At 39.4% G+C, this 20,329-nt stretch overlaps 1 protein-coding gene across 4 annotated transcripts in view; it reads right to left on the bottom strand.

Moving 5' to 3' along the window:
* The window catches only part of EPB41L4B (erythrocyte membrane protein band 4.1 like 4B), a 255,127-nt gene that overhangs the window by 31,862 nt on the left and 202,936 nt on the right, over positions 1-20,329 (bottom strand). For all 4 annotated transcript variants that reach the window (XM_038392440.2, XM_038392441.2, XM_043508596.1 and 1 more), the window contains exons 20-22: positions 12,880-12,984; positions 6,809-6,947; positions 6,246-6,323 (exon numbers count right to left, since the gene is read on the bottom strand). In XM_038392440.2, the coding sequence (XP_038248368.1) occupies positions 6,246-6,323; positions 6,809-6,947; positions 12,880-12,984 (322 nt within the window). The remainder of the gene's footprint in view (positions 1-6,245; positions 6,324-6,808; positions 6,948-12,879; positions 12,985-20,329) is intronic.

Genomic DNA, 20,329 nt, shown 5'->3' with positions numbered 1-20,329 from the left:
GAAACTGCTGAGCATTCATTTTTCCTCAATTTTTCATTAAAAATAAAAAGATTCAAGCAAATTTAAATAGTCAAACAGGCAAGTTTGTAGAGATGCAATCGGGTGTAACTCCCATGCTATTTCTAACTGTTCCTCCCATGTATTATAACAAGGATCACTATCAGTCTACTCTGTTCTGGGACGTCTAATGTCTTCAAGATTATTAGGCCTAAAGTTAGCATGAACATAACTTAATTTTGGTTACATTCAATTCCCATTCCAATGCTTTACAAGTTAAATGGATCAAATTCTGTGCTCTTTCATATTCTGTGCAAATCCACTAAATTCAAGAGGATTGCATGGGCCCATGGCAAGTATTTCTAAAGTTTAAACATTCCAAAATCACCTTCAATTAAAAATACATTATATTTATGATAATTTTAACCTTTCAAACATATCGATATATATGCTGTGACAGGGTCAGGCCAGATGGCTACAGGAGAGTGATAGAAGGTAGATATATAAACTCATGCCACAGTCTTGGTAAATACAAATACAAATAATTTCCCACTTTCTACCAATAGGTGGCACATGTGGCACTAGTAATTTCTACATTTGCTACAGTGCATATATGAGCAGGTATAGACTATATGTATCATGATGACAATAACTTGCTTTTTTCTATTTATTTTAATAATTTAATCATTGTGAATAGGCTGTGATCCTATCCCATCCTCCAGGTCAGTGTCCACAGGCACTGAGTTAATGTCCATGCTCACCCCTTCGTGGAGTCTGGCTTTACTGGTAACACAAAAACAAGATTCATTAATGTACTCCCTTTCAGGCTGTGGAATGCACCCGCCATCTTTCAAAGACTTGTAGATCGGGATTAGGAGAATATGCAGTCGCCTACCTGGACGATGTGGCCATATTTTTGGATTCCTGGGCAGAACACCTGGAACATCTACAAAAAGTCTTCCAGCGCATAAAGGAGGCAGGACTAACTGTTAAGGCTAAGAAGTGTCAAATAGGCCTAAACAGAGTGACTTACCTTGGACACCAGGTGGGTCAAGGAACTATCAACCCCCTATAGGCCAAAGTGGATGCTATCCAAAAGTGGCCTGTCCCAAAGTCAAAGAAACAGGTCCAATCCTTCTTAGGTTTGGCCGGATATTACAGGTGATTTGTACCGCAATACAGTCAAATCGCCACCCCACTGACAGACCTAACCAAAAAGAAACAGCCAAATGCTGTTCAGTGGACAGAAGAGTGTCAGAAGGCCTTTAACCAGCTTAAAGCGACACTCATGTCTGACCCTGTACTAAGGGCCCCAGACTTTGACAAACCGTTCCTAGTAACCACAGATGCGTCCAAGCGTGGTGTGGGACCAGTTTTAATGCAGGAAGGACCGGATCAAGAATTCCACCCTGTAGCGTTTCTCAGCAAGAAGCTGTCTGAGAGGGAAAGCAATTGGTCAGTCAGTGAAAAAGAATGTTACGCTATCGTCTATGCTCTGGAAAAGCTATGCCCATAAGTTTGGGATCGGCGTTTCTACCTGCAAACTGACCATGCTGCGCTACAGTGGCTTCATACTGCCATGGGAAATAAAAAACGTATTCGGTGGAGTTTAGCTCTCCAAGATTTTGATTTCGACATACAACACATCTCAGAAGCTTCTAACAAACTGGCTGATGCCCTCTCCCGTGAAAGTTTCCCAGAATCAACTGGTTAAAATCGTCCTTGAGATGTGAAAAATATTGTTAGTCTTTATACACTTGGTAGTATATTTAGAGGTGCATGTGTCTTATTAACTCTGTTTTCTCCTAGAGCTCCAGGAAGAAATCACAGCCAGTGTTTCACCCTATCTGTGATTTGGGGGGCGTGTCATAAATATAAAGGGAAGGCTAGCCACCTTTAAATCCCTCCTGGCCAGAGGAAAAAACCCTTTCACCTGTAAAGGGTTAAGAAGCTAAAGATAACCTCGCTAGCACCTGACGAAAATGATCAATGAGGAGACAAGATACTTTCAAAGCTGGAGGGGTGGGGGGAACAAAGGGTCTGTCTGTGTGATGCTTTTGCCGGGACCAGGTCAGGAATGCTCTTCATAACTTCTGTTAAGTTAGTAAGTAATCTAGCTAGAAATGCGTTAGATTTCTTTTTGTTTAAATGGCTGGTAAATAAGCTGTGCTGAATGGAAGGTATATTCCTGTTTTTGTGTCTTTTTGTAACTTAAGGTTTTGCCTAGAGGGATTCTCTATGTTTTGAATCTGATTACCCTGTAAGGGATTTACCATCCTGATTTTACAGAGGTGATTCTTTTACTTTTTCTTCAATTAAAATTCTTCTTTTAAGAACCTGATTGCTTTTTCATTGTTCTTAAGATCCAAGGGTTTGGGTCTGTGTTCACCTATGCAAATTGGTGAGGATTTTTATCAAGCCTTCCCCAGGAAAGGGGGTATAGGGTTTGGGAGGATTTTGGGGGAGAAGACATTTCCAAGCGGGCTCTTTCCCCGTTATATATTTATTAGACGCTTGGTGGTGGCAGCAATAAAGTCCAAGGGCAAAAGGTAAAATAGTTTGTATCTTGAGGAAGTTTTAACCTAAGCTGATAAAAATAAATTTAGGGGGTTTTCATGCAGGTCCCCTAGAGTTCAGAGTACAGCATAAACCTCAGCATAAGCTCACTTACCAAGCTTGGAAGTTCCTAATATTTCCTTCTGAGACCTATTCTGTCTGATCTCCTTAGTTCACTGTAGGCCCTAAAAGAGGCTGGCTCCTCCCCCCATTCTATCCTCATGGGAGATTTCTGAATCTATTTGTCAGCATGACTCAGAAATAGTTACCCTGAATATTAACGCAGAGCTTTAGCACCTGCGCCCCAGATGATCCAGAAGAAGAGCCGTGTTACAAATCATACTTATTTAATACACAAATGCAACAGTTTCAGCTTGTGTTTTGATTTCCAGGTCCTGAAAAGCTACAGATATGTAAAAGAGATGGATATGGCAGAAAAGGCACTGGTACTGTAGAACAGTTTTAATAAATCACAATCCAGATACTCCTCATTTTATATCCTAACTCCTATATTTTTGAAAAATCCACAGTTCTGGGCTGAAGCGTAATGCAGTGTGCCAGCAAGGAATTCTGGGTCGAGTGTGCCTAAGCTACTGGAGAGACCTGGGAACGTTGAGCACGGGTCTTGGGCCTAGGGCAGCTGGGCCACAGGGCCCCACATCCCACAAGAAATCTGTGCCCTGGGACTTAGAGACAATGTCTGGATGTTGCTCAGATTTAGGAAGGCTCTGGGATCTAAAGGTTGCATCTAATACAGTAGCCGGGTGACTGTCCCACAAGGGGGAAGAGCTGTAACAACCTGCTCCGTGATTGAATAGAGGAGGCCAGTCTTCAGTTTTGTCAGTCTGGCACACAGCACTGAAAATTAAAACAAACCGAACAAAACCAGATCCTGTTCCTCCCCTCACCCCCCCAGATATTCCAGTCAGAATTCTGTGGGTATTTCGAGATTTGACCTCCCATCCACAGAAGAAAGAGATTTGATTCTCTCTCTCTCTCTCTAATTTCTCTCTGCTCCTGGAGGAGGACAAGTTACACAGGAGTTTGGTAAAGACATGCTCTATGTCTGGTATACACTAGTTTTAATAGTATTTAAATTAGCTCTCACTTGGTCCATATTTCCCTGCTTTCAACAGCCTTGCTCTTGTTCTCACAGTCACTTGTCACATGCACTCATTTCACTGATGTTTGTTCTCTCACCTCTGAGAGGAAAACAAGAACATGCTGTAATTTGATTGTGGAGTTCTGTGATGGGCAAAAATAGGCCCCACACTGACAACGAGGGGGTTAATGAGGCAAATAGGCCCAACACTGGCAACAAGAGGGTTAAGGAGAGCCTGTGGACCCAGTTAGCCCCACTCTGCTCCATCTGCAGCAAATGCTAGGCACAGAGAGGGGAGTTAAAAGGAGCCCTAGCCTAGCTCTGGGCTGACCAGGAAGGAGAGCAGAGCTCTTCTTCTCTTGATGGGAGAGAAGCCTGTTTGCAGCCCAGACACTGACTAGCTTGCCAGCCAAATAAGCATTGTAGCTAGAAAAATCCTGGGGATTTCTAGCAGTGGGGCAAGGGTTTCTCAGTTGTCTCAGCTCCAGAGCCAATAGCGGCAAAAGGAGCAAGTTTTTTGCTGCTAGCACTGTGACAAGATGGGGTTGAGTAATTAGCTAAGCAATGCCTATAAAATGACAGTGGAGCTACCAAGTGACACCCAAAGATACTAAAGAGAGAGCCACCCAGCCCAGAGAAGCAGAATTGAGGGAAGAGCATTGCAGGCTCCCCTACCCTCCCATGACAAGTGTCCACTCCTGAACACCATTCTAGCAGCTGCAGCCTCCCACATCTCCCCACCCTTGCAGGTATCTGGTCCTATCCCCTCCCACAAACTTGTCCTCATCACCGTGACTACAGTCTCTCTGTCCACCACTGTAGTTCTCAAGTCAGAAGGCAATATGTCGAGCCCCAGTACCAAATTATCACCAGTGAAGGATACATTGAGAGCACTCCAAGAACAGTAAGCAATACTCACAATAATTCCGATTCTGGGCCACATTTAACTGAATAAATACTAAAGACTTGGTATAAACTGAGCTCAGGAAAAGAAACGTGCAGGCTCTCAGAACTTCTTCAGGTCTCCACAGTGAACTTAGGTTTCCTGAAATAAAGTACTGATTTTTTGAGAACTAGTCTTTTACTGTGGATTTTTTAAAGGCTAGATTGTGACAGGCCTTAATGTGGGTTACTCAGACTGGGGCGTGAATGCATTGAGAGCCTTCCCCGCATTTTTCACAGCCATGCTCTGGCCTGTCACAGCTGTAGGTCAAGGGTAGACCAGGACTGCTCTCTGAAGTGAGCAAAAGGGGATGAACAGAGGTGTGGCCTCAGCCCCACATCCATTCTGCATCTGCTGACTAAGGGGGCCAGCCACAGCAAGGGGAAGTGGGGTGAAGCATGGTGCAGTTCTGTGCAGTCCTCCTGCACCCTGGCTCTTAGTGAAATTTTCTTCATTTTGTGAAACATGAAAGAGAAAACACACTCCCTATGACAGGTTTCAGAGTAGCAGCCATGTTAGTCTGTATTCGCAAAAAGAAAAGGAGTACTTGTGGCACCTTAGAGACTAACAAATTTATTTGAGCATAAGCTTTCATGAGCTGAGCTGTAGCTCATGAAAGCTTATGCTCAAATAAATTTGTTAGTCTCTAAGGTGCCACCAGTACTCCTTTTCTTTTCACACTCCCTATGTAAATGTAACACAGGGTGTGGAGCAATTTTTGGCATGTAACATATCGTCTTTGAAGCAAAAGGCGTGTTCGCACAATATAATGACATGACAGGATCTAGCCGGTCAATAAACAGTTTGGTGATATCCCATAGCTGAAATGCTTTTTAATAATAAAAAAAATACATGCCAGAAAATGCACCCTCTATTGCTTTTTCTAATATAATCTCTTGGTGACAATAAAGATGATATGACAAAGTGACAAGCAGAAGAGCTACATGGTAATTGACCTATTTGTGATGCAATGATTACTTTGGAAAATGCAGTCCAGGATCATAGTATAATACTTCAGATTAGCCATTGGGAGTCTGGGGTGAAATCCTGTTCCCACTGAAAACAATGGGAGCTTAGTTATTGACTTCAGTTGGCCTGATTTTTAAGCAAAAACATAAATGTGCTTCAGAATCTATTATTCCAAAGAAGGAAGTTAATGATCAACATGTATTAGGCTGCCTGTTTTGTTTTAAGCCAAAGTACGGTACTTTGAACCACCAAAAGTAAAAGTATAGTCACAGATATAGGAGTGGTTGTTGGCTGATCTATGAACTCAGCTGTGGGGAGGAAGTAGGGGACGGGATGTGCAGATCACTCCCAAAGATAGATCTAGCTACACATATTTATGTTATCAAAGAGGTTGATCAAATTGGGGCAGCCCAGTAAAATGAGAGCAAATATCGCCATGATAGAACAATTTCATTCCAACGCTTCAGCCATGATATTTGACAATGTGCACATTAATGACCTGATTTTCAGAAGCACTGAGCTGACTTCAAGGGGTGCTCAGCACTTCTGAAAATCAGTCCATAATTTTCTTTGTTTGGATTATTAGACAATCTGCAACAAAAGAACATATTCATTCTGGTTTTCAAATAGTTCTTAAGGACATTTAAACATTCCTAGTTGCAAACTGGAATTATTTACCATAGGTGTGGCTTCTGTGAAATCCATCAAAAGGTCACCTGGCTCCAATGCAAATGTACTTCCAACATCCGTGGGGCTCTAAAGGCAGAAAAAAATTCCACAAGTTGGGTAAATATTTAATATTTGTAATTATAGTTTAAATATATTTAATTAAAGAATAAATTAGCCAAGTAGATTATAAATTACACATACAGTTTTAAAGGTATTTTGATAGGTGAATCTGGAGAGATGGACAACAAAATTACATATCTTTGAAATCCAAGTAAATATTCATTGAGTACTCATCCAAATCCCATTGAAATTGATGGACGAACTCCCACTGACTTCAATGGACTTTGGATCAGGTACTAAATGTTCTAATTTTCTAGCTGCTGCCAGAATACATTGCATAGTATAAGTATATTGCTACAATAATTTCATATTAAAAACTACTCTCAACTATAAAATTATAGTTAATACTATAATCTCATAAGAACATTTAACCATCGCCACTTTCTGTCTTCATATCTATCATCTCTAAACATTTCTCACTCTATTTACGTGACCCCGTCTCTGCATCTGACCTTTGCACCAGGTGATATCTGGGTTTGTCCTTCTGACATTTGTGGTGTACACGTTTTCTGTGACACGGGAGATGCTGATGAAACGGATGTTGATGCTGCTGCTGCCGCTGCCAGTGCTGGAGGAAGGTCGTCTTCATCGCTGTGGTTGTTAAAAGTGCATGAAGCTCCATTCATTACAAGGTATAACAGAATTTTGTTTTAACTTGCTTTGGAGGTGCGAGAGGCAGGGGGAAGGAGAGGGAAAGGAAAATCTGGACAGCAGCAGTTACAGTGCTTCTGAATGTAATTGTGTTCACCAGGCCAGGCATAATTTAGTATTTTCTGATAAGTTTGCAAATAAATTAGATTTTCTTTACATTTTAATAATTTCTCAATAAAAAATATTGACTGAACATCAACAACGAATGCAAAAACTGAAATGGCATGTAGTTTCAAATCTAACTTGATATTATGCACAAATAATATGATGACTGAAAATGTATTTGATTAAAAACATACATTGGTGACTATTTCACATTACTTTTTCATTTTATAGCTTTCATTTTAGCGTTTTACTATTCTATAGGCTTTCCGTATTGGTAAGAAAACCCTCAAATAGATATACAGGATCAACATCAGCCCTGGTATAACAGTAACAGTGAAGTAACTGGAGTGGATTTGGCACACAGTATGTCTGTATTTCCATTTTCAAAATGCCTTAAAGGGCAGTTCTACTCTGAAAAGTAACTGTAAAAATAACATGGCGAAAGCCCATGTTTATTGAGAACTAATGACTCCAGATCAAATTTGCTCAGTTTACAGAGAAGCAATTACTTTTAAAAACCAGGCAGTCAAGTTGGGTTATTTCCTTCTCACACATGGTCACCAGTAAAAGAAATTCTGCAGAGCATATTGTTCTCTCAGTTACCACTGCAGAACCCCACTGATCAAAAGTCATTGACTTCAGTGTGGTTTGGGTCAAGTTTTTAGTCCTCAATTATCCATGCACAGATGTAACTGGGGCCATAATTTTGCCTCCAGGATCTTTACTACTGGTGGTGATGTGTGAAGAAAAAGAAAAAAACAAAAAAAACCAACCCAAAATTCAGCTTGGCTGTCACAATCCAGTGCAAGTTTGCTTCTTTTTATTTGGAAAGTGAGCAAATGTTAACCTGGCACTTACTGAATTACAATGGACATGGAACCCTGCAACGCCAGTTTGACAGGCACTTTTCAGAGGCCTGTATTTTGTTTTCATTTTAATCCAGGACTGTGCACCTATTGTTGATGTTCATATAATCACTACTAACACAAGTTACATGACACACTGCCTAACCCTATCTCAACAAAATTGCTGTGTGGTTTGGTTAATATCAATGCTTTTATAAAATGATTAGACTTTGCCAACTAATGTTGTCTCTTCCACAGGTCATTCTTTTCCATCTTTTCCAAGAACAATAATTCATCACCTGTAGCAGAAGAGCATGTATGACGCACTGTTTTTGTGTTTAAAACAAAATATAAAAATTACTGAGTTTATTAAACAGGTATTGTATTAATGCAACAAGCCAGATTTGGGCTCCTGACCTAGTTAATCTATTTTATAAACATGCAGCTGACATTTTCTCAGTCCTTATTCCCCACACTCAGCAGGGATACTCTGGCTCTATCCCCAGCCTTGCTGGGTAAATCTGTTCCTTCATACTCATTTTATGTGGAAGTGGAAATTCTTTTAGAATCTGCCAATTCAGAAAGGATTCTTAGGTCACATCCAACTAAACTGGGGAATGAATTTATGATCCTGTCTTATATGTACTGTGCTATTGTGTTCTAGCTACAGGTCTGAGCACAAGACTTTTTACCATTCTACTACTTTCACAGCACTCTTCCTTTCACTTTTTGTACCTGCAATCCAGACACCAGAAGCTAAATCCCATTCCCACTGAACTCAATGGCAAAGATCACATTGACTTCAACCAGAACAGAATTTGGCCCCTGAAGAAATAAATGTAAGGGCTAGCTTGTCAAACACAGGTGCCTTAATTTTGCCCTCAGTATTTGGACATGAAGCCATTGTATATGCAAAACCTACACATGCAAGTACCTAAAGAAGACTCTGCAGTGGGAGTGTGTTGGCTCCAGAACCCAGAGGTCAATGGATCAGAACCATTGTCTGCTAGTTTGCTTTTCATATGAGGTCAGACTAGATGATCACAGTGATCCCTTCAGACCCTATTATTTATTAATCAAATTGTACTTGCAATTATTTATTTTGAATGGGCTACAAATGAGGATTTTAGATTTGCTGGTGTGAAAATGTGAAGCTCAGAGTCTCTATAATTATACATGTTATATAAACATTTGTTAAAAATATGTAATTTACTTTTGGTTTTGTAGCCCCTAGCATTTTAAAATATTGATTTTTTCCACTTGTGCAATTTTCCTGTTGCTTTCATTTTCTCTTGGGCTGCCACTACTATTCCTCATATCTTCACATTCACCATGTTTCCAATGCATTCTTCTACATTTCAACTGATGCATTCTCACTCTCGCAAAGACAGCTCCTTCAAACACTTTTATATATGACTGGACTTTCTGTGGGTTGGCTGTGGCTACCATTCCCATAACCATCCCTCTCAATGGCCTCTCATATCGTCTTCATTCTCTGTAACATAACTTCCTCTCCACCCTCATCCATCTCTCTTCTCTCCATTCCCTGTTTCCTTACCCTCCTCTTAGCTACTTCTCTCCATCTGTCTTTGGTTACCATCCTTCTCTACTGCTACTACCTTCTCTTGCCCCTGTACTCCCTTTCATTCTCACTACTGTACCCAACACTATTTCTTTTCCTCACCCTCAGTCATTGCTTTTCCCCAATAATCTCAACTCACTGCCAGTTATTATTCTCTTTACCAACTCACCCTATCTTTCTTCATTATACTACCTTAGGAATTAACTTTCCTCCATGCCTATGACATTATTATAATGACATCATCCATATCAAAACTACCCACCTCCTTTTAGTATATCACCCACCATTATAGACTTGCTCTGATTGTCTGATTTGTTAATGATAAATCTCTACTGGCACGTGACACCTCCTTGATGATAGAATTGTTATCACATGCCTGACTGAGACCTGGCAACAAAAGCACTCACTTCATTCCTCCCTCTGAGGATCCTCAAGTTAGTTTACCTTCTTTCTGAAAAATCCTCCAAATTTGATGAGAAGGTGGGTGACATTGCCTACCCGTATTTCAAATTCTTCCCACCCGAATTCACGCTAACCTTTCCTTCGTGATCAATTTTCATCTTTCATTACACTCCACATTCTGAAACTGTCTAATCTAGAAATAATGATGGACAATTAACTTCTTTTTAAAATCTATTTAACTCTTCTTCAGAAATTCTCTGACTTGATCGACACAATTAATTATTTTCTCTTCCAAACATCATCATCCCTACAGTCTTCAGTATTCCTATAGACTACTTTGACCCATTTTCCTCTAGCTTCCTTTATGTCTTGATTCCTCTGCAGATTTCAAGCTCTCACACACTAGAGAGCTCGACTAACTCAATTCAAAATTTCCCAGTAGTTCTCTGACCCTGCCATCAATGACCACCGCTCATCAAATTGGACTTTGTGCTGAATAAACATTAATAGTATTTGCATTTTATAGCCCCTTCTGAGGAACTCCAGCTGCTTTAAAACCAGTGATGAATTAAGCTTCACAACACCCTAGCAAGGTAGATATGAATAAATTGAAGCACAGTGAAGTCAAATTCACAAAGAAGTTTGTGCTTGAACCTTGTTTAGAATTTAAATCTCTTGACTACCAAAATTGTGGTTAAACCATAAGACCAACCTTCATTTCCAATGTATCTGTCCCACTCATCATCTTCTCAAATACCTGGTCCCCTCACAGTTGTTTCTCAGTCCTTCATTTGCTGACCTTATAAACAAGTTCCTGATCTCTCCTGTCTCAAAATAGCAGATGGGACTCTAAACTTGTGGGAGAATTTTTCTCCATTGCGATAATAAATCTGATTAACTAAAGGAAGAGCTGTAAAAACAATGCCTAACTTAAGAGAAGCACATTTGTTTGAGACACACTGGACATTCACAACAAGCAGACAACCTTGTGTAAATCTTTCTGCAAAATGCTGCCAAATTCCATGCCATGTGTAATCTCCTATATTAGCAGAGAATAATATACCTTGCATTCCTTCCCTTGAGTGAGTTGTCAATTCCTCTCTTTAGTCCCATTTGCAAACAGTGATTTCTGATTAGCATGAGCTGATACACCATGGTGCAAGATGGGTGTCAGAGTGGTAGCTGTGTTAGTCTGTATGAGCAAAAAGAGGGAGGAGTACTTGTGGCATCTTAGAGACTAATGTCATGTCCTGCTGGCCAAGCAATGAGTGTGTGTTCCCATATGTTAACCTTAGTATCCTGGACAAATTCAAACTTGAGTACTTATTATATATTTTGACAACCTAAACCTCTGCATAGTTACAATTTGATTCCAGTTCTTCAGTTCTTTTCCTAAAATATTCTGAGGTCTGGTTGGTGCAGAATAGCTACTGTGTTCCATAACAAAAGTGATTACATTTGGGAAAGTAACTCTTTCTATATAATGACAGGTTTCAGAGTAGCAGCCGTGTCAGTCTCTAGCTGCAAAAAGAAAAGGAGTACTTGTGGCACCTTAGAGACTAACGAATTTATTTGAGCATAAGCTTTCATGAGCTACAGCTCACTTCATTACTGAATGCATCCCATGAAGTGAGCTGTAGCTCACGAAAGCTTATGCTCAAATAAATTCGTTAGTCTCTAAGGTGCCACAAATCCTCCTTTTCTCTCTCTATATTTATCGGGATCTTTCTGGATGCAATGTGCTATACAAATGAAAGCTACAGTTAGTACTACTGCATAGTTACTGTCATTGGGAAGATTAGTCCAGCCAGAAGAGCTAGGCATTATCATCCCACATAGATTGCATGTTCAGTTTTTTTTCTTCCTAATGAATGTGGTGTTCTTGGTTTATTTATGCTGGTATCATCCCTCTTTCCTTCCCTTCAGTTTAGTCCCTCCCCTCCAATACATGGTGGCAGTGTCTCCCTTGCCATGCTGAGTGGTCCATAAGAATGAGTAATAATAAAATGTGGTGGTTCCAGCCAAGGATCTCAAAAGACGTTACAAAAATGAATGAATTAAGTGCAATGCTTCATTGCTCTTTGGCATCAGGGATCAAACCAGAAACCCCTAATTCTAAAAGCATGAGCATCTACTGCTTGAGCTAAAAGATCAAGCTCTGTTAGCCAAGATTCTAACAGTCTCATCAATCTCTATATGTGGCCCAGAACGGGACAGAGCCCCACAATGAGTGGGCATGGGTTATATAAGAAACATAGCAACTAAGTAAGGACTATTATCTTCAGTGGAACAACTGAGGCAGAGAAGGGTACAGTGGCTGGCACCAGCTCATGCTACAAGTCAGCGGCAGAAACAGGAACAGATGCTAAATCTCCTGCCCTTCATGGAAAATTTCCTCCTAACCCCCCAAACCTAGGTTGGATTATGTTCTGAATCATTAAGTTTTATAGCCCTACCAAAACATGATTTTTTTAGTATTTACTATTATAACTCTGGATAGCAATGTCCAGCCCTGTTTTCAGCATGATGGGCTGTGATCCCACCAGCCCATATTGACTGATAAAACCTAAAGGAATTGAAATCTGCAGGTTTTGTAAAGCTTCAGCAATTTTGCCTACTTAAAATCAACCTCTAATTTCAAGTGGAAAAGGAATTTTTAGTTCCTAACTTCTACCACTGTGTAATGTTGCTGTTCACTGTTAAAGACAAGGGACTTGCATTTCAGTGGGGGTATTAAGTGTGTGTAGATTGAATATTAATTTAAGTCCTAAGTACTTAAGATCCTGAGAGATGAAAGGAACTATATCAATGTAAGATCATTATCATGTAATTGCACTCACGCCTTTCAAAAGGCATATCTTGAATAATAATTAGCACAACTTTAATTTTCAGCTTGGTAGTAGAGAAAATCTTGCAAATAGTACCGTACAATACTCACAAGCTGTACTGTCTTGTTAACTTCCTCACACGAGAAACTTTAATTTCCTGCTTTTCTGTAGTGCCTGTTGATGGTGTAGTTTCTGGTCGTACTGGTGCTGGACTTCTAAAAACAAGAAAAATATTTGTGGTGATGGCTCTGTTTAAGCAATTTTAAGGTATGTCAGCAAAGTTACAATTTAATGATACATTTAACCTACGAGTTAGCAAGTGCACATTGGCAAATTTACCCTTTTCTTCAACTTGTAATCCAACATGCTAGTGTACACATATACTTTTTGTTCACAGTTGTACTGCCCTATATACTGTGTAACTTTATAAAGAAGCGACCATTTAAATATATTAAATCGATGCAAAACGCAAGATACTTCAGTGCTAATGACTTAAAACCCAGAAATGCAGTATTTTAAAGAGACCCAACAATTAGTTTTTGTAAAACTTTTTAAAAACACAAATATAACTAGAAATGTATTAATGAACTAAAGAAATCATTAATCAAAATAGACTTTGCTTGAAATTAAACATTTCCCTGCTGTGTTTGCAACACCAATACAATAGCAATGTGCTAGTGGATGAGATCCAGGGAACACACTAGAAACAAAAGAAATTGCAAACGTTCAATTTAAAGTAAAGATATACATGACTGATAGCGACATGAAGTAGCTGTGATTGTAATGCAAGAATGTGGACCAAGGCTGTAGATATCTAAGTGGGGTCCTGATCAGAGAAGAGCTCTGCTTGCTGTTGTGCTAGCGTTCTGTAATATTTAATAACCCAGCTTGCCTTTCAGATTCCGTATTGAGTTTGTAGGGATGGTGATTAGGAACAAAATAATCTTTTGAATTGTGAAGAACATAAATCTGATCTGGAAACCATTGAAACGCCAATAACATGGAAGCCCACAATGCTATTTTTCGGTGTCACTTTTCACTGTTAGTAACGTTCACATTGTTTAATAATTAGGAAAAAGAACTATTCCACAGCACACCTCAATATCCTTTCAGTTCAAGAACTGCTGCAGGGAGGCTAAATGTGCAAAGACCTGTACAATGAAATAAGCTGAGGGTCAAACCTCAACTGATATAAACTGGTGTTCAGCTCCATTGACTTCAGCTAAGGTACCTTGATGTGCCTTGGCTGAGGATCTGGGTCTGAATGGACAGCATTGCCATTTCTAAAACAGTTTCCTAATAGGGTAGTTTTCATTCATTACATAAATCCAGTGAAAGTAGGAACAGAAATAAATAATCAAATATCAAATCTAATGTGAGATACAAAAGATACGCACACAGTATAATTAGCAAGCAAAGAACTTATCACATCAAAGGATTTCAGACACATCAGGAACCATAAGACATCATAGGAATAGAGCAAAGAGGACCCTTACTAATTTATATCAATATGTGGAAACCCCATTGTGGTTTTCTGAATATTGCAAAATCATAAGTGAACAATATAAAAAGCAAATAAGCATTATTCGAAAATACACAAACCATTCCACTCATTTGACAAGTACAGTTTACCTTTATGACATTTCACAGTATGCTAGTAAATTTCCTGTTAGCATATCCTGCAAAAATAATGGAATTTTAGTAAGAACAGCCCCTTGTTACAATATTCTGCCATCAAATCCTTGTTCGGGGCCTAATCCAATCAGTCTTTCCATTTACTTCACTGCACTTTGGATCAGACCCTAAGTGGAAGAGACCACCATTTGATCATGCACATTATAGGCATTGCAAATTAGCCAAGGTGTACATTAGTGGATGGCCTATTGTACTCTTACTTTAGATGAAAAGGACCAACAATGAAATTTAATGATATGTTGCACTTTTATATGGACTTCAACCTAAAGATCCAAATCTCTATGAGATATCAGATTGAGTCCATTCCACAGCACATACAGGATACAGACCTTCAATAGAGGACATATCAGATATTAAACCGATGCTACCAATGTCAGAAGAAGGATTTTTAACCCCCATTTTTCGAAACTGGCTGGCTGAGCGCCTGTTTCCACTGAAGAATTTCTTCCTCAGCACAAAACTCTGCACTGCTCCATCTGCCTCCCTGCCTGTTTCCACAGAGTACATTTTCCCCAGCCAGAACATATTCAGTGTGCTTGCTTCTCTCAGTATGAAACGCTCATCTGTGGGTGATTAACAGCAGGCTGGAAAGCAGCTGGCTGGTTGTCCTCACTGGTAAATCTTAGTAGTCACAGGTGCAAATGGGTGCAAAATGTCAAATTATATATAATCCTGGGTTATATAACACAAACAATAGCATTTTCCCCTTAGGTCTAAATTTAGAAATATTTGTTGATTAAAGAGCAGAAATCATGCTTTTAAGGCAGACACATTCATCCACTGAAGACCACTAGCTAGTGAGCTTGATTCAAATTTGTAAAAATGGCAGGCTTTTAATCCAGTACAAAGCCCTAAAAATTATACTGACATTACTGAAAAAAGAATGAACTATAAAGCTGAATAATTTCTATTCTTACCTTTTGAATTCTATAGTGATCGTATATTATCTCACATGAAAGGACGTAGCTTTTCAAGGAGATACTTTATTTCAAATAGCCAAAATAATTATAAGGTCTTTATGTGCAAATATAGACACTTTCCTTATTATGTGTAATAAGTGACACAGATTTGAACAAAACCCGATGTTCTGGAGGATCAGGATGACCCATGCTTTAAAAAAGCATAGTATATTACAATTTCTTGTAACGTACCCTTGCAATTCCATGAATTTATGGGAAACATTTTTTTTTCCAAATATATCCAACTGCTTCAGCATAAGAATGAAGATATTGAACCAAGACACAGCATTTTAATGATTTGGCATGCTGCATAATAATCTGTCATTATTCTCAAAAGTGAGAATGACAATGACAATCATGAATGTCAGCCTGTCATGACACATCAACAGAACCTGCCTAAAATTAGAGATATAGCATGCTTCTCACCAGAGCTCGGAGCTTTAGTGAACCAGCTCCTCCAATCTCACAAGCCTGCTGCAACTGGCTCATTAGCCTTGCAAAGAGTAAAAAGTAAATAACTTGAAAGTACATCTTCAGTGAAGAGTTGGCTAGATCGGGCATCTGGGTTTAGCCTAATTCAGGTGTGAGTATCCCCACTGCAAGGCACTACCAGAGTTACTGTGTTGTCTGCACTCGCTGAAGTGTTTCAAGGGAATATCCCATGGTGGTTTGTGCTGATCTTTTTCTATGGTTCTCTCTCAGCCAACTGTGGGAGACCATGTCTGCCTTTTGAGGGGAACTTTGGGAAAGCACTGAGGGACTATCAGCTCTTGAGTGATTTAACCAGTGTCCTCACTGCAAAGTGGGCAGGTTACCAGACTCAGTTAAAGTGGAACCTGAGCAAAGTATGAGAAAAAAGTATAAAAGGACGGCTCCTGGCTTGAACTGATAGATTGTTGCTTTCACAGCCCCTTTGAATGGGAACATGTAATTCATTCTTTGAGGGTGTGGGGGAGAGAAGAGAAGGAAGAAGAAAATATTTTATTTAATAAGATTCTCATATAATTTAAGGCCCTCACAAATGAAGAGCGCGTGCACACATATATACACCGCCCCCAAAAAAACCTTTCCTCAGTTTGTAGTCTAAAGTTTTTCCACTTTGGTTTTCTTGGTTAAGCGAAGGCTATACAAAGATCAGGAACAAGATCAGGTTTTGTTTCTGTTGCTATGATGCCAGGAAAGCTCTACTGATACCTCAGGAGGTAATTATCAAGAGGATTATCTGGCAATTGGAAAACTGCTTTTTGAGTTAATGCCTTTTTACAGGATTGTCAGACAGATTGTGACCTTAACCAAGTATGCCCCTGAGGTGCAGTGATTCTGCACAGAGCTTGTGGGATTTCCCTACCCTTTTCATTCCAGCTCCCTATTTTTCTTCCTTTTGAAACCACTCCCCCGCCTCTCCACCTCCCTCCCCAGAATGAAAATACACCTACGGACTGCAGTCTAGGCTAAGACTGTAATGCTCCTGCGTTCTGGCAGGAAGGGGTGATACGAGTTCTTTTTCTACCCACGCCTAGAACAATGCTCTCAGCCCAACAGCCACTGTCTGAGCTCAAAATCAGCTATAAATTCAGGTCTTCACATGGCAGTCAGGACATCCACTATTCATGTTGAGATTTTTAGGAGAGACAGAGGACACTCCTATTGAAATTCAGTTGGACTTGGGCACCTAACTCACTTAGCCTCTGAAAATTCCAGCATTAATGTCTAATGCAGATGATTATGTAGAGAATTATAATGCAATTTTATGATTTCTGATATCACTAGTAATGTCTTTTTGTAGATCGCTCGTTAAAACACAGTTGGAAACAATTTTAAATAGCAAAAACAGCATCTGATTTGGGGCTATAGGTAACAGACAAGTTCTTTGAACAGTAGATTTCCTGATTTTACTAAGGGAACAGCAGTATATTTGTTTCCTAATGGATTTACCTAGCCTTTAAACTAAGCCATTTTTCCTTTGGAGGCGAGATTGAAGTCTTTTCCTTATCTCTATGAACAGGTGTGAATAGCAGTATAAAATGAGTTCGCACCAGCAGATTTGTAGGTAGGTAAATTTAGCTACTTTGCTGATAAAAACACAGTAATATTTAAGAGTTCAAATTTTTAAAGTTCCAGTACGTGTACTTTGAAATTGTGCTAGAGGTACACGTGATGCCGGCAGATCAGTTCCAGCTCATGCCCAGGCCCCTTGGCCTCACTGAACACTGACAAATGCAGCTCTGGAAACCAGTCTGGCTTACCTGCAGGTTAGTCTAGTTAAAATAGATATTAGTGTTATAAGAATGTGTTTAATGGTCAGACTTTATGGAATGCTTGTAGGATGCTACATGTATTAATCAAACTTATAATGTCTGTATCCTATGGTATAAAGTTAAATTGAGCATTTGCCTTGTAATTGTGTAACTCACCAAACAGGGAAAAAAGCATTAATTAGTGTACAGTGCTGGTCCTGTAGTCAAACTGAAACCAAATGAGGCATTGTAAAACATCAAAAAGACAAAGACTTTGTTGCCCTCTCCACTTACATGAAGAAGAGGCAGGCATTGACACTTGTTCTATCAGCTTTGACAAGGTTCCTTCCCCACTCTGAACTCTAGGGTACAGATGTGGGGACCTGCATGAAAACCTCCTAAGTTTACTTTTACCAGCTTAGGTTAAAACTTTCCCAAGGTACAAACTATTTTACCTTTTGCCGTTGGACTTCCACTGCCACCACCAAACGTTTTACTGGGTTTATTTTTGAGAAAGCGTTGTTTGGCAACGTCTTCCCCCCCCAAATCCTCACCAAAACCTTGCACCCCGCTTCCTAAGGAAGATTTGACAAAAATCCTCACCAATTTGCATAGGTGACCACAGACCCAAACCCTTGGATCTTAAGAACAATGAAAAAAGCATTCAGTTTCTTACAAGAAGAATTTTAATATAAGAAAAGGTAAAAAAAATCACCTCTGTAAAATCAGGATGGTAAATACCTTACAGGGTAATTAGATTCAAAACATAGAGAATCCCTCTAGGTAAAACCTTAAGTTACAAAAAGACACAAAGACAGGAATATCCATTCTATTCAGCACAGCTTAATTTTCTCAGCCATTTAAAGAAATCATAATCTAACGCATATCTAGCTAGATTACTTTCTAAATTCTAATACTCCATTCCTGTTCTGTCCCCAGTAAAAGCCACACAGCCAGACAGACCCTTTGTTTCTCCCTCCCTCCAGCTTTGAAAGTATCTTGTGTCCTCATTGTCATTGTGGTCAGGTGCCAGCGAGGTTAGCTTTAGCTTCTTAACCCTTTACAAGTGAAAGGGGTTTTCCTCTGGCCAGGAAAAATTTTAAAGGTGTTTACCCTTCCTTTTATTTTTATGACAAGCTTGTATTCTGGGGTGGAGGGGATAAAAATCCCTGATAAGGAGAAACTGGATCTTTATGCTTTCTGAACTCTGAGGGGCAAAGGTTCCTAAACATAAGCAAGAGATCCCAGTGCTGCTTGGCATGGTCACCACTAAAGGATATATAGAGCTGCTTATTATAGAAGTGTATCTTACCTTTTTAAATCTCAGACTAATTCATTTGTGTGTGTATATTTCCTGTTTTACCCTCTAAATAACTCTTACTTCTTCTCTTAGTTAATACATTTTTAGTTAGGTTTATTACAAGATTGGCTATAGGCGTTGTCTTCAATTTGAAATCTGGGTACAACTGACCAGAAGTAAGTGTCTGGTCCTTTGGGACTGTGAGCAACCTGAATATTGTTGTGATTTTTGGTGTAACATGACCATCTATCACATAGTCCTGGTTGTCTGGGTGGCAAGATAGGCTGGAATGGCCAAGGGGACTGTCTGTGACTCTGTGGTAATTCTGTATTAGTGCTTTAGGAGATCACCCTTGTTACTGGGTTGGTGAAATCTAATTATAGAACATACCACCAGTTTGGAGTGTCTGCCCTGCTTTTTGAGAGTCTGCCCTGAGCTTGGCACTCTCAGTCATGAGCCATGCCAGACAGTGTGACAGTCACTGTACTCTAACTGGTTAATGGTATAATACAGTAAGGTAATTAAGCAGATGTGAGAAGTCCCTTTTAAGGCAAGGAAGAAAGAACTGGATGTGTCACCTAGCAATGAAATCAAGCCAGATGCTTAAGTAAGTGGATTCTCCATGATTTGCAGTCCAAGTAAAGACTGGATTTTTTTCTAAATAATACGCTGTAGTTCAAACAGAAGTTACAGGCTCAACGCAAAAATCACTAGGTGATGTTCTGTGGCCTGCGTTATGCAGGAGATCAGAGAAGATGATCACAAAAATGGCTTCTGGTTTTAAAACGATCAATGTATTAATCTACTTTGCTGAATCTGAACTATATTGATGTTGGATATTTAGCTACATATTACATTTTTTCTAGAGCTTTCTGAAAATTTTTCAAACAAAAACAGGGTTTTTTTACTTTGTTGTTTTTCCTGTTAAAAATGGCCTTTCTTCAAAACCATTTTTGTCCACATTTTTAGTTTTTCACAATTTTTTTCATGATATATTTTTATTGATGTTTAACCAAAATGGTTACTGAAATGTTTCTTTCCCCCAAAACATGGGTTTTGAAAAAAAAACCTCAAAAATGGGCACTCAATGCTATGAAATGAAGACAGCCAGGAAATGGTGAAATTTGTCATGGAAAAAAAACTCAGTTTTTTCAACCAGCTCCACTTTTGACCTATCCAAACTTTCTTATCTCTACAATATTTATCTGGATAACTGTATTCTTGGTCCTGAAGAAACTAACTGTCCATAACTGCCTTGCATTAACTACTGGAGGAATTTGGAACTGAGAAGTACAGTCTCGTGGTTAAGACACCAGACTGGGATTTAGGATATCTGGACTCCTGTTTTTTCTAAGGTTTCAGAGTAGCA

Source organism: Dermochelys coriacea, chromosome 2, assembly GCF_009764565.3.
Source record: "Dermochelys coriacea isolate rDerCor1 chromosome 2, rDerCor1.pri.v4, whole genome shotgun sequence".
In the NCBI taxonomy this organism is placed as follows: Eukaryota; Metazoa; Chordata; order Testudines; family Dermochelyidae; genus Dermochelys; species Dermochelys coriacea.
Note: the sequence above shows the minus strand (reverse complement) of the source record. Positions and strands in the feature narration are given on the sequence as shown.